The sequence below is a fragment of the Equus caballus genome, chromosome 3 (genome assembly GCF_041296265.1).
Source record: "Equus caballus isolate H_3958 breed thoroughbred chromosome 3, TB-T2T, whole genome shotgun sequence".
Lineage (NCBI taxonomy): Eukaryota > Metazoa > Chordata > Mammalia > Perissodactyla > Equidae > Equus > Equus caballus.
In genome coordinates this window covers 124,072,952-124,088,251 of record NC_091686.1, presented here as the reverse complement: position 1 = coordinate 124,088,251, position 15,300 = coordinate 124,072,952, and the positions used below count along the sequence as shown (strand labels likewise).

Below are 15,300 nucleotides of genomic sequence, written 5' to 3'. Positions count from 1 at the left end.
ACATCATTTCCATTCATATGTTATTGGCTAAAGCAAGTCACACGGCCAAGCCTGAGTCAAAGGGCAAGGAATAACAAATATTTTTGAATAATAATACATTCTACCAGTCTACCCTTCTGATCACACATATTTGCTTTCCTCCCCCTTGCCAAGGGTGATAATCCAAAGTCCCATCTGATTAGGGCATCAGGATTTTGTGATCATATTTATATCAGGTCTTGATGTGGCTCCTCTTGATCTGAAGTCCAGTGGAATAAAAAGTCAAGTCTATCTTTCACTCCACACATGTGATATGCAGTGGTGGGGCAGGGACAGGAAGACCACAACAAACACTACCATTTGGAAAGGGGAAGAGTGGGAGACACATGGCAGCCATTGGTCCACATCAACTCTGAATTCTCACTGGGTAGGTTGAGGGGGCCCTTCTCTAAGGGTGGGAAAGGGCCCTTGATTAGGCCCTGAATCTGCTCCCTGGGAGTATCTTCCTAGTCCATGGTTCTCCATGGCCCTTTGCTCCATTTCCTGGGACTTCCTTTTCCATTATCTTTCTTGGCTGCATGTAGGAGGACACTGAAGAATTTTCTTTCCTTGGTGGATGAACATATTTCTCAGACTGATTCTTGCCTATTGAAGATATGGGGCCCAAGGGTTGCTTTAAGTCTCAAACAATTACAGTCTCTCTTAGCCCAGAGTGGTGGTTCTTTGGAAAGTACAACTCTCAGAAACATAGTTAGTTCTATCTGACTTCGGTCAGTTCCATGAGTCAACAAACATACCCACAATTCATTTAGAGATGTATCCTCTCTCTAGACTTCACTGCAGGTAACTTGAGTTTATCAGGAGTTTGTGGGAAAGCCATTGTTAGTCTCTTTTTCCAGAGTTATGTTGTCTAACGGTGAGGATTTATGGGTGCCACTTTAATTCTTTCAGAGACATTAATAGTAGGCCTTAAGACCACACTGTTAATTTGTTAAAAGGGAGTGTTTTAATCGGCCTTTGTTGCTCAAAGCCCTTTTCAGATTCATCTTTTACTGGTTGGAGATGAGAATCATGTCTATATTCAAGAGTGTAAGACTTCAATTTTATGGAATCTCTTTATTCCCTTTCACTCCTACTTGTTCACTGGCCAATTTTTTTCTGTTTGTTTCTTATCATCCCTTCTCACATGTAGACAATAGCAACCAAGCATGTTCCAGAATTCTGTTGGTCCCCTTTGCCTACAGCCTTAGCTCATTAGGATATTAATTGCCTCACAAGTTATGACAGGTGAAATTTTACCAAATGTGATACCATTTACAATATGCCATCCTCCAGCCTCCAATAAACATCTCCTCACTGCCCACCACCTGGCCACAAAGCCAGTGCCACAGGTTTTAGGATTCACTAGAGCAGCCTCTTACTTCTGGCACCAAGTCCTAGAGATACTATGATAGGCCAAGTTATGCCGCCATAATAAATCACTCCAAAATCTTATTGCCTGCAACAAGAATAGTTCATTTCTCATTTTCACGACATTTCCAATACAGATTGGCCCACCATTTATAATGCAGGATGATGGAGCAACCTCTATCAATTTTGTCAGCTGTGGTAATAGAGAGAAAAGAGATCAAGAGGGATTATGTGTAGTTTCTTAAAGCCTCAGCTTAGGAGTGACACATGTCACTTTTACTTACATTTTATTAGCCAGAGCAAGTCACATGCCCAAGTCTGACATCTACTGGGTAGGGAAGCACCAGCTTCCTCCAGAGAGGGGGAGCGGCCCACAACACTGTCTACCATACTTCCTTATGAGAGAATATTTCAGAAAAGCACCTCAAAAAAGTCTTAAGCAGAAGAAAAACTAATATATTTTGCAGTGAAAAATTCTTTTAAGTTTCAGTCTGAAAATGTTCAATTTAAGGCACAGCCAACAAAGAATTTTTTAATCTGCGTTTTGTAAAACTTTTAGGAAACCACCTAATCAGGCAAATATGTAATCATTACTGCAAAGACACCTAGGTGGCCTGTCTTAGACCCCACGGTGAAGAATGGCCGTGTCTTCCATGTGCATTTGACAATGCTGAAGTGGGAGGCAGCAGCCCTGAGGTCTGGTTCTGGCTCTGATGTGCACTCCGTGGGCAGGTCCAAGCTCTCCTGGTCTCAGACTTTCATCAATCAATCATAGTTCTACAAGTGATTTCTAAGACTTCTTCCATGTCTCCATTTTTATATATAATCTATACATTTTAAAAACTTTTTCAAGGAAACTGTTATTCTTTGAAAATGTTACTAAATATTTCAGAATATAATGTCAAATTGCCTTTTTGTTTTTTGTGTTTCAAACAAAAAGGCATTTACGTGAAACAAACATTTTTAAGAGTATATTTGATCTTGCTGCTTTTTCACCATGTGCTATGCTAGTCCTCTGTTTGGACCATCAAAATCATTTCCACAGCAACTAATTACAGCATAAGGCACAAGTGCTGGATTACTGCTGCTGGTGGGGAATTAGGAGCAACATCATGCAAATGTTAAAGCTTCTTATTTTTGAAGTTCTCTCAAGAAATAATCAAGCTAAGAAAACACAGGAAGGACATACAATCCCCAACACAGACATGAACTTGCCAAGTTGGCTTTCTGAGTGATGAGCTTTAATATGAACCTGAAGAGAATTATTTTCTGCCTGATATTTTCTATCTTTTTCAGAAGTCAGTTGAGCATACTTGTGTGGGTCTGTTTCTGGCTTCTCTTTTCTGCTCCACTGGTCTATGTGTCAGTCCCTCTGCCAGCACCACACTCTCTTGATTACTATATATTGTCTTAATATCATGCAGTGATTCCTCCCACTTTATTCTTTGTCAAGATTGTTTTAGCTGTTCTAGGGTCTGTGCCTTTTCATATAAATTTTAGAATAAGCTTGTCAATGTCTACAAAAAACTTGCTTGGATTTTAATAGGGATTGCATTAAACCTATGGATCAATTTAGGGAGAATTGACATATTTACCATGTTGCGTCTTCCATTTTATGAACACAGTATGTCTCTCCATTTATTAGATCTTCTTTGATTTCTTTCATCAGCATTTTGTAATTCTAGACATACAGATTGTAGCATATTTTGTTAACTGAATACTTAAGTATTTCATTGTCTTTGGAGTGATTGTAAATGGTATTGCATTTTTTTAAAAGATTTTTAAATTTTTCCTTTTTCTCCCAAAGCCTCCCAGTACAAAGTTGTGTATTTTTAGTTGTGGGTCCTTCTAGCTGTGGCATGTGGGATGTCACCTCAGCATGGCTTGATGAGCAGTGCCATGTCTGCACCCAGGATTCGAAGTGGCGAAACCCTGGGCTGCCGAAGCAGAGAGCGTGAACTTAACCACTCGGCCACAGGGCAGCCCCTGGTACTGCATTTTTAATTTCGATTCCTGCATGTTCATTGTCAGCTTATAGAAATGAAATTGGTTTTTGTGTGTTGATATTGTGTCTTGTGACCTTGCTGAACTCACTTAATAGTTCTAGAAGTTAAAAAAGTTTTTTCCTGTATATTCTTCGGGAATTTCTATATAGACAATCATGTCATCTGCAAATTTTATTTCTTCCTTTCCAATCTGTATTTATGTCTTTTTCTTGCCTTATTCAGTGGCTAGAACTTCAATATTCAATATTAATAAGTTCTCCTCATCTTATGGGGAAAGCATTCAGCCTTTCACCATTAAATACGCTGTTAGCTGTTGGTTTTTTATAGATGTTCTTTATCAAATTGAGGTTGTTCCTCTGTCTTTCTAACTTTCTGAGAATTTTTATCATGAATGTGTGTTGGATTTTGTCAAACGCTTTGTCTGGGTCAATTGATATAATCATATTATTTTTATTCTTTAATTTGATCACATGCTGAATTAGACTGATTGATTTTCAAATGTTTAACCAGCCTTGCACAACTGGAATAAATCCCACTTGGACATAGTGTATAATTATTTTTAGACATTGTTAGATTCAGTTTGCTAATATTTTGCCAAGGATTTCTGCATCAAAGTTTGGGGGTGACGTTGGTCTGTAGTAGAGTTTTGTTTTGCTTTATTTTGTTTTTACTCTCTGCCTCATTTTGGTAGGGTAAGACTGCCTTCACAGAATGATCGGGAAATGATCCCTCCTCTTCTGTTTTCTAGAAGAAGTTGTATACAATTCGTGTTAATTTTTCTTTAAATGTTTGGTAAAATACTCTAAGGAAGCCATTTGGGACTGGAGATTTCTTTTCCAGGAACTGTTATATTACAAATTCAATGTCTTTAATGGTTATAGGACTATTCAGGCTATCTATTTAATTTTAGTTGGTTTTTGGTAGTTTGTGGTTTTCAAGAAATTGGTCCACTTCTTCTAAATTGTTGAATTTTTTAGCATAAAGTTGTTAATAGCATTCTCTTATTATCCTTTTGATATCTATAGGATCTGTACTAATATCTTCAACTCCATTCCTGATATTGATGATTTATGTCTTCTCTATTTTTATTTTGTCAGTCTTGCTAAAGTTTATCAATTTTATTGATTTTTCAAAAACTCAGCTTTTCTTTCATTGATTTTCTCTATTGTTTCCCTATTTTAAATGTCATCGATTTCTGCTCTTATCTTTATTATTTCCTCCCTTCTGCTTACTTTGGGTTTATTTTACTTATCTTTTCAAGTTTCTTGAGATAGAAAGTTAGATTATTTATTTGAGACCTTTCCTCCTTTTTAATGCAAGCATTTAGTGCTATACATTTCCCTCTTGGCACTGCTTTAGCTGCATCCTTTGCCTGATACTTTGACAAAAATGTTTTGCTGTAGGGGCCGACCCCGTGGCTGAGTGGTTGGGTTCGCACTCTGCTTTGACAGCCCGGGGTTTCACTGGTTTGGATCCCAGGTGCAGACATGGCACTGCTTGTCAGGCCACGCTGGGGTAATGTCTCACATAACACAACCAGAGGCACTCACAAGTAGAATATACAACTATGTACGGGGGTGGGGGTGGGGGTGGGGGCTTTGGGGAGAAGAAGAAGGAAAAGAAAAAAATGTTTTGCTGTTATACTTGGCTAGTGACAGCCAGAGTAGCTTTGGGCCCACTGAGCAAAACAGATGATTGGCAATTTATGCACAAACACTCTTCTTGAATCACAGATAGATTCTTTCACACACTATAAAGCAGAATATCCAGAGCACTATTCCATCAAAGCACTAAGATGGCAACAAAACTCAAGAGTGAACCAAATAAGCAAAATATTCTTCCTGCCTATGCAGGAACCATCTTCTAAGACTTTCCACACCTCTGGAGAAATGCCAGGAGTATTGTTAAATCTATTACATGCTTTAGGAATTCTATATTATCTTATATCCTAATGGAGGAAAAGTGAAACAGAAGAAAGGACATCTTCTGGGAAGAAGTACACAGAGAAATCCAGGGTGAGCAAAACATCCCAGGGTACACTTGTGTTCAAAGCATAGAGGAGGGAAAAGAGACAAAGATAAAGAATAAGTAGTGAGCACTAGAAAAGATGCTCAACAGCAGTAGTCATCAGGGAAATGAAAATCAGAACCACAATGAGATATCACTTCACACACTATGATGGCTAGAATCAAAAAGACAGATAACAAAGTATTGGTGAGAATGTGGATAAACTGGAACCTCATACATTGCTTGTGGGGTGTTAAATGGTGTAGCTATTTTGGAACCTAGTTCAGCAGTTCCTCAAAAAGTTAAATATAGTTGCCACTGAATTGTATACTTTTAAATGGTTAAGATGGTAAATTTTATACTACATTATTTTACAATAGTAAGAAAAAAGTTAAACATAGAATTACTATATGACCCAGCAATTCTACTCCTAAGTATATACCCAAGAGAAATGAAAACATATGTCCACACAAAAACTTGTACATGAATGTTCATAGCAGTATTATTCACAATACCCAAAAGGTGGAAACAACCAAATGTCCAACCCAACTGATGAATGGATAAACAAATGGAATATTATTTGCTTGTTTAAACTGAAATATATAGAATACATTATTTCATATAACGGAATATAATTCAGTCATAAAAAGGGATGAAACACTGATACACGCTACAACATGCATGAACCTTGAAAACATTATGTTCAGTGAAAGAAGCCAGTCACAAAAAGCCACATATTGTATGATTCCATTAATGTGAAATGTCCAGAACAGACAAATGTATAGGGACAGAAAGTAGATTAGTGGTTTCCATAGGGGAGGGCAGAATGGGGAGTGATGGCTGAGTATGGGGTTTCTCTCAAGGTGATGGAAGTGTTCTGGAATTAGACAGTGGTGATGGTTGCAAAACTTTGTGAATGTACTAAAACCCACTGAATTATACATGTTAAAAGGGTAAATTTTACGGTATGTGAATTATATCTCAATTTGAAAAAGGATAAATAGCGCACGCCAAGGAGAAGGGCATTTGCCCAGGAGTAGTGGACCAGGAGAAAGCATCGGGACTTGGAGGCACTGAGAGTCAGTGATGCTACATGTCAGCACAGATGCCTGCAGAGCCTTGGAGCTGGAGGAACGGAGATCGGTAGGGTCTGAGCCTGCTCTTGCTTGCTTTGGACCTCAGGGCCAACTGCACCCCGAAGAAAGCCAATTATTGTCTTAGATGGAAGGAGTTCTGAGCTTCAAATTAAAAGAAGTAAAGCCTACGTAGGTAAAAGGAAAGTTTATTCAAAAAAGTACGAATAAGCCGGTAGTGAGAAAGCATAGGGAGTAAGTATAGACTTGTTTTGTACCTAAAGAGTAAATGAGAGCTGCAGTGGGGTTGAAGAAAGAATTTCTATTTAGCATTGTCTTTAGGGTAACCCTAAACAGTTGGTTTTTTGTTTTTTTCCCCAGTAGAGGGAAAGATGGAAGTCAAAAGAAGATATTAACAATGCTGGAGTAAAAATGGAAAATAAAGGAAATATGGATGAGAACTGCCACATAAGGTTGTGCACTGCACAACTCTAGGAGGTGCTATTCACACTGATGTCTAAATGTGTGGCATCACCTAGAGATGTGCAATGCACAGTCCTGATCTTGGCAATAGAGGATGCTTCTTCCTTTGAGACAAGAACCTTTGAAGACTGGGAGGAGGACATACAATGACATATTGAGGCAGAGTGGAAAGGAGTCTGAGGCCCTCTACTTTGTCATTCAAATAAGAGGGGAGGTTCTTTTTCAAGACTAATAGAGAAGAGTAGACATCTGTGGGAGGCCAAAAAGAGTTTGGAGCAGCTGATGAGACAAAATGTAGAGATGTCCCTCTCGACATGATGTAGAGATGTAAGGGTCCCTCTCAGGTCAGATGACTCAACTTTATAGTGGACTCTCTCACCACCACTCTGTGGCTTCCTCCAGCACCTTGGGGTGGGAGATGGGAAAGCAGACAGTGGGGATCACTCTGGGCTGGAACATGCAACCAGGGAGGGAGGTCAAAGGAGCACCGAGCCCTAAGAGGAGGGCTTAGTGGAGGGCGAGGGGTCCATCATGTCTTCATATGCCTAGTGACTCATCCAGCAGGCCATTACTGAGCGCCCAGGATGTGATGAGGACGCAGAAGACATGTCTGGGCTGCATCTCACGGTGCTGAACTTGCAGTGTGGCCAGGAATCACTGTGAGGTGCAGTAAATGATAGATGCACGCACAGGAGAGGAGGGCTTGGTGGGCTGGGAGGGTGGGAGCAAGGCCAGCAAGAAGAGAGTTCCGAGATGAAGAACTTGGGGTCAGAGAGAGGAACCCAGGCCACACTTCTGCAAGATCTAGGTGTGAAACAGCTTAGGGTGTGATGAGCCTGGGGGATGAGGTGGGTCACGATGGAGGTCACTTGTGTTAAAAAGCAGCAGATGCGAGGCCAGTGTGGGGGAAGACCAGGCACAAAGGACAGTGCAGAGGGCGACAGAGGGAATAACGAGAGGAGGTCCTCGGCCCAGGGCAGGTAGCGGAGACTCAAGGCTAACGCTCAGAAGCTGGGCTTGGGCCCCGACTGCTTTACTTACACCGTCGTATTCTCATACCCTAGCACGTCTCTTCCGCCAGGCCATTATTCCATTATTCTTTGGTTTTGTTTGCTTTCCCTGCTGCTGCCATCATAAACAATTTCCACAACCACTCTTTAAAATCCAGCTCAGCAAATAGTAACATTCTCATTCCTTTGTTACCTTGAGATATAACATTTCTCCTCCAATTTTTTAAATTCAAATAAGTCTTGTGATGGTGGTGTTTTTGGAGAGGAGATGTTTTCTGATCAACTGAAAACTCTGAATTCCATGCTATTTACTCATTTATTCGACAGATCCTCACTGAGTCTCCATACCTTGTGCGGCACAGCAGGAGCGAGAGCAGAGTGGCCTGGCCCTCGCGGAGCTGACATTGCAGCAGGGACAGACAGTCAGGAAACAAACGAGAACACATGTGACTGGGGAGCGGTAGTGCTGGGAAGGAAAGTGAGCATAGGGTGGTCATGGAAGGTCCTTGAGGGAATGCCACCAGGGCCGAGTGGACCAGGTAAAGGATGAGTCCTTGGGGGAAAGGCCTTATTTGGGATCTAGCTCCAGTGGCTGGAGAGGGTGGGAGGCAGTGAGGCAGAGAGCGGCCAGCACCTGTGCTGGACAAGGGGATGTGGCCCTGCCCTTGTAGGGCTCATATACCTTCAGAAAAGACAGTGACAACAACAAAGAGTGAGTGTATGAGGAGAAAAATGCAGGGGCTTGAGAATACAGAGGGACAGACCTCATGGAGTGATGTCCCTAGGGTGGCTCTGAGGGTGAGCAAGGTGACGGCCAGCTAATGTGGGATGAGAGGGTGAGGGGGTCCACAGGAGAGAGCAGCACGAGGGCAGAGGCTGAGGTGAGAGGGAGGCTGGCACCTGCAGTTGCTGAAGGAGGGGACGGTGACAGCAGGCACAGCAACCTTCTCAGCAGCAGGCCTATCCAGGCCCCTCTTCTTCCTCAGCAGAATCCCGACTGCTCCAGGCAGTGACGTACCTGGCCCTGGTGAGAAACCGTGACTGCGCCTCTTTGTTCTAGAGGGTTACCATCATCAGCCTCCCTACAGCTAGGGCAGCTGCACGACCCCACTCTGGAAAATGAGGTGTAAGAGTTGTCTGTGGTGGGGCTCTCGGGGAGGACTTCTACCTTCCAGACCCAAGGGAAGATGTGAGAGGAGAGCCTGCAGCTGCCCTCTCTGTCCTGCTGTGGAGACAGTGGCAGATATTTCACAACCAGAAGGAAGAAAAGCCAAGATCCTAAGAATACTGACTCGGGAAGAAGGATGGGCTGACATTGTTGAGCTGCCCAGCAAAACCTGAGACCATCTGCCTCTAGAACTCTCTGAGTGTAAGTCACTGTCACACAGGGACTGTCACTCGCAGCCCAATGTGCTCCTAGCCCACTTGACAGGGTCGCGGCAGCAGCAGGGATGTTCACTCTCCTCTGCAAAGCACGAGGCACACGCACCCAGCACCCTGGGCTCTGTCTTCTTTGCATTGGCACTCATCTGGAGGGAACGCATGACTGGCACTTTTAATTTTTCCAATATTTCTACTACATTCTTTAGCAATTGACTTCTTTTTTAGTGGTAAAGAGCTATAGCTTCTTTCATAATTGAGAAACTCTTGGCATCCTAGTTATCTACTCTTCTTTTCAAAAAGATTAACTACTAGAGAAAAACATAATTTCTTTCTTATGAAAATAGCCTTGGAATAACTTCAGGCTTTTAAAATCATGTCAGCATTCCTGCAGATCTGATAATATTGTGAACTCATATATCTTACCACTGTGAAGTCAGGGTAGAAAATACATCATCTCTTTCAGATTCCTGGAATAACTTCAGAAGTTCTGGATCCCCAGATAAGTGTGCAAGAATGCGCAATTCAATCTGTGAAAAGTCTATTAGATAGAGTTCTGCATTAATTCAGAATCTAGCAACAATGTCCCTCATTGTTGCTACCCACCCCTTAGCCAACACTCAATCTTCCCTCCCTGCTGAGGTATTAAGGTCAGCATCCCCACCTCCCACCTGCCAGGGTGCTTTGGCCTCAGGGCCACTGGACATCCTGTGCCTGAAAGTCCAAGAGACCCCTTCTGCCTCTGTGAGGCCGGTCATGCCTCCAGGGTGGGCTGTATTTATTCATTCATTCATTCTATACATCAGAATTTTAGAAAGGGCCTACTATGTGCCAAGCTGTGTGCTGGGGATATGGCATCAATAGAACAGACAACAATCCCTTCCTTCATAGAGCTTACATTCTAGGAGGGGGAGACAATTTGAATGAATTATTTGGTATGTTAGACAGTGAGAAACGAAATGAAAAAGATCAAGATAAGAAGGTTCAGGAGTGAGTGTGTGCATAGGGAAGTTGCTGTCATAAATAGGGTAGTCACTGTACACCTTATCAAGAAAGCACATTTGAGCAAAGGCACAGAGGAAGTGAAGGAGGGAGCAAGACGATATCTGGGGAAGAGGGTCCCACGCAGGGCCTGAGGTAGAGCTGGCTAGTGTGTTGGAGGACAGCAGAGTGGCCAGCATGGCTGTAGAGAGCAAGCAAGACAGAGAGCCGTGGGTGACGAGGACAGAGAGGAAAAAGAAGGGGCAGACTGAGTGGGACCACGTAGAGATATTTGGGATCTAGCTATGGTGAAGTAAGAGACCCAGGAAGCAGATCTGTTCTTATTTACTATGCATAAGAAATCTTTGCCTCATACAAATATTTGCCTTAGGATTTAAAGAATGAGTTCTGTGAATACCTTTGAATTATTAAATTTTTAAATATTTGAACTGTGCAAAACGCGTAATGTGAGCTACAATGACACAGCGTCTCTCCACCATAGCTTGCACATACCTGCTGCCAGGAAGGTGTGGCCTTCAGATGAGACAAACATGGTCCTCGGGGAGATGGTGAGGATGTCATCTTCCTTACCTGAATTGTTATTTCAAAAGCACTTGGTGAGTTGGTCACGAGCTGATTCACAGCTATTCCTCATACAAAGTTATTTTAACATCAGTCTAAAGTCAAAAGAGTCTAGATTTCTGATTTTTCTGAATGTTCTTACTAACATAATCTGAAAATATAATATTACTACTGGAAGTAAACTAGATTTTCTGTTGTTAAAATTTTCTGTTCAGTCTGGAATAGGTAATGAAGAACAGATGAAATATTGACACTTGGACGTATTCCAATAAGAGCAATCTAGAGACTCTGCGAGCCTCCTTAATTAGAAGACTGACCATGGAGAAGCACGAACTCTAAGATTCTCCCACTGAACACATTTCAAAGGGCGGTAGGAGATAAATCTCCTTATCGTCACCTTCCATGAGTCCTGTTTAAGCATGATTATGTGTATTTTAAGAAGGACTGCTCATCACACTTCCTTGTTTTGCTGTGGCGTCTGGGGCAGCAGTTCCCAAAGCCACGGGGGCAGGAGTTTGCTAGGAATGGGCCACAGAACCCTGCTTTGCTCAGATTTGACCTTTGTGTTTTTTAGAAACGTAACCATCAGCATTACAGTGGAAGAGCTTAAAAGAAAGAAGATCGTTAGTATGCTTTTATAAACATTTCCAGTAATTTTCAGGCTGTAATAAAAGTCAGTTCTATTGTATGTCTGCTTGTTTTTTTCTTTACTGAGAAGCTGGTGGGGGAGAGATGGTAGGAAGAGAGCTACTTTCCTTGTATAATTATCATCTATTTTAACATGTAAACTGCTAAAAGGGAGGCACCATATCACTTTAGCTGTGTTTTCTTTTTCAATGTATATTTAAATCCTGGTCATACAAAGGAGAACTTCAGGAAAGCAAAGCAGTTAGTTATACAGAAAAGCAAGTACAAACACTTGTAGATTTTTTTAAAATGTTACTCAAGACTTTAGCAAAATAGAAAGAAATGTAATACCTTTAAAATTTTGAGGTTTAGTAATTTGAATTGGATGCTTGGAGATACCCTGGATATTCTGCTAATAATAAGAGGAAAATAGCTTTAGTTGAAATAGTATCTACTCTTAAATTAATCTGTATATTTAAGGGTATTAAAAATGTGTCAAATTTTCTTAAACATTAACAAAATAACTAATGCCAACGTATTATGTATGCATAAGCATATAAATACTTAACACAACTGTCTAATACTGAAACATAATTTCGGTGGGTGCACCACTAAATATAATCAGCGAATGTAAGCCTTATCATAATTACATACAGTAATTCTTTTATCAGCAGCCAAAATTATAAACTTAGTTAACTTTAAAATTCCTACATAATATACCAAATATAGATTTCTGTGAAATTTGTATATTGTACTTTCCTTTCAAAACGTATTTTAAGGTGAAAATTTAGGTCTCTCCACCCTGTTCACCCCCTCCTCCATTACCCTTGGTGTTGACCTCTGTCTTGCTAATTGTACTGATTCTACATGATCTCTAACAGGAGATACAAGAGGAGGGGATACTTCCTAATTCATTTCATGAGGCCAGTAACATCCTAATAACAAAACCAGACACATACATTTCAAGAAAAGAAAACTACAGACCGACATCCCTCATAAATACAGATACAAAAAATCCTAAATAAAATATTAGCAAATCAAATCCAGAAATAGAACAATCATCAAGACCAACTGGGGTTAATCCCCAAAATTCCAGCCTTGGAAAGTTTGACTTTTGAGAATCTATTAATATCATTCACTGTAGTAACAGACTAAAGAAGAAAAATTACGTAATTATCTTAATAGGTGCAGACAAAGCATTTGACAAAATTAAATATCCATTCATGATAAAAACTACTCTCAGCAAACTAGGAATAGAAGGGAATCTTCTAACATAATAAAGAAAATCTGTGACAAAACCTAAATGTAACATCATCCTTCACAGTGAAAGATTCAATAGTGAAAGATTCATCCTTGCCTTATGATCAGGAACAAGTCAAGGATGTCTATTCTCAATACTTTTAGTCAACATAACATAGGAGGTCTTAGCCAGCACAATAAGGCAAGAAAAAGAAATAAAAAGCATACAGTGGAAAGGAAAAAACAAAATGTTTATTATTCACTAACGACACAATTGTCTAAATCTTCATAGATGTCATGGAAACTACAAAAAAGTTCCTAGGACTAATGAATGAGTTGACCAAGGTACCAGGATATAAAGTCAATATACAAAAATCAATTGTATGTTTACATATTACCAATGAACAACTGGACATTCAAATTAATAAACAATACACCCCCAAAATATTTAGGTATAAACCTGTATGCTGAAAACTATAAAATCCTGATGAAAGAAATCAAAGAAGCTCTAAATAAATGGAAAGACATACCATGTTCATGGATTAGAATACTCAATATTAATTCACCAATGACCCCCAAATTGATCTATAAATTCAACACAAGACCAATCAAAATCCCAGGAAGATTCTTCATAGCTATCAACAAGTTGATTCTATAATTTATGGATCATAGATCTAAATGCAAAATGTAAAACTCTAAAACTTTTAGAAGAAGACTCAATAGAAAATCTTTGTGGTCTTGGGTTAGACAAAGAGCTGTTAGAAACATACAAACAGCAAGGTCCATAAAAGAAAACAATTGAAAATTTGGGCTTTATCAAACTTGCATAAACCTTTGGTCTGTGAAGGACACTTTTAAGGGAAGAAAAATCAAGCCTCATACCAGGAGAAATTTTTTGCAAATCACATTGGATCTGAAATATATAAAGAATTCTCAAAAAATTCAGCAATGAGAGGTACTCCCAGAATGGCAGAGTGAGGAGCTTGCCTACTCATTCTATGAGGTCAGTGTTACTCTGATACCAAAGCCAGGATCAAATACAATATCCTCCATAAATACAGACACAAAAATCCTCAATAAAATATTAGCAAACTAAATCTAGCAACATACAAAAAGGGTTATATACCATGACCAAGTGGGATTTACCTCAGAAATGCAAGGTCAGTTTAAAATCCAAAAGTCATTAATATGATACATCAGATTAGTAGACTAAAGAAAAAGAAACACATCATCATCATCATAGAATATTAAAAGCATTCAAAAAAATCTGGCATTCACTCGTATTAAAGTATCTCAACTAACTAGGAAAAAGAGTCTTTTCTCAACCTAATAAAGAGTATCTACAATTTATTCACTTTGAGTAATTTCAATGTCTACAGCTATATTAAATAGGATGTGTTCTCTATCAAGTAGCATGTCAAATCAGGATCAGATCAGACCGTAACTAATGTACCCGGCTAAAAGCTCTTGGTAAGCACAGCGGGATGTCAGGATCACCCAGCAGACAAGTGCACAATTCCTAAAATCATTTCCCTCCCACAGCACATAAAATAACAGTTTTAATGAAAGTTGCTTTACCAAAAGAAAGAGGGATAAATAAGTTTCCTATTTGTTCTGAGAAAGCAGTAATGTTAAGTTTAAATTGATTATTTTTAGATGAATATGAAGGAAGCCTTTTGATAATTAAATGCCAATTTTTATGTTTTACAATATAACAAACAATAGGATAATAGAAAATTCACTAGGGGCTGGCCCCCATGGCCGAGTGGTTAAGTTCCCGTGCTCCACTTCAGTGGCCCAGGGTTCCGTCAGTTCAAATCCTGGGTGCGGACATGGCATGGCTCATCAGGCCACGTTGAGGCGGCATCCCACATGCCACAACTAGAAGGACCTACAACTAAAAATACACAACTATGTACCCAGGGGGCTTTGGGGAGAAAAAGGGAAAAAAAAAGAAAATTCACTAAATATCTAACTTACATAGCACACTTTGTTAAATATGTTCTACAATTTGAACTTTTTTAAAAGGGAAAATTCATTTTCTTCTTCTTTTTTCTTTTTCTCCCCAAAGCCCCCCAAGTACACAGTTGGGTATTCTGGTTGCAGGTCCTCCTGGTTCTGCTATGTGGGATGCCACCTCAGCAGCGCCTGATGGATGAGTGGTGCTATGTGTGTGCCCAGGATCCAAACCAGGTAAAGCCTGGGCCGCCAAAGCGGAGCACGCAAACTTAGCCACTCGGCCACAGGGCCAGCCCCTATAATTTGAACATTTTAAGGAAAGCTAAAATGTATATCTTGTTCTTTGATCGTATGGAAGCATGCAATCCCAAGAAGGGACTTGAAGGTTTTAGCTCTTTTTTTTTTTCCCCTCCGTCACTGCTGACAGATATCAGCCTGACTCCTAGGCACTCCCACTAATCTCAAATGGGTTCTTCTTTTCTATTATCCTGCAATAGCAGTTCTGTCCATGGTGAGTTGCCAAGGCATGAATGAGAGCTTTGGCATCTGACTATGGCAGAGAAT

At 40.3% G+C, this 15,300-nt stretch overlaps 1 protein-coding gene across 10 annotated transcripts in view; it reads right to left on the bottom strand.

Annotated features, from left to right (window-relative positions):
• The window catches only part of POLN (DNA polymerase nu), a 174,943-nt gene that overhangs the window by 63,982 nt on the left and 95,661 nt on the right, over nt 1-15,300 (bottom strand). For 7 of the 10 annotated variants that reach the window (XR_011437648.1, XR_011437650.1, XM_001489088.7 and 4 more), the window contains 3 exons: nt 11,890-11,947; nt 10,843-10,920; nt 9,775-9,889 (listed from right to left, as the gene is read on the bottom strand). The exons of 1 other annotated variant lie outside the window; for it this stretch is intronic. Coding sequence is in view for 6 of the 9 variants with exons in the window: in XM_001489088.7 (XP_001489138.5) it covers nt 9,775-9,889; nt 10,843-10,920; nt 11,890-11,947 (251 nt within the window). In the remaining 3 variants the exon portion in view is untranslated. Of the gene's footprint in view, nt 1-9,774; nt 9,890-10,842; nt 10,921-11,889; nt 11,951-15,300 lie in introns of all 10 variants that reach the window. 2 more of the 10 variants (XR_011437649.1, XM_023638503.2) reach the window with 1 other exon arrangement.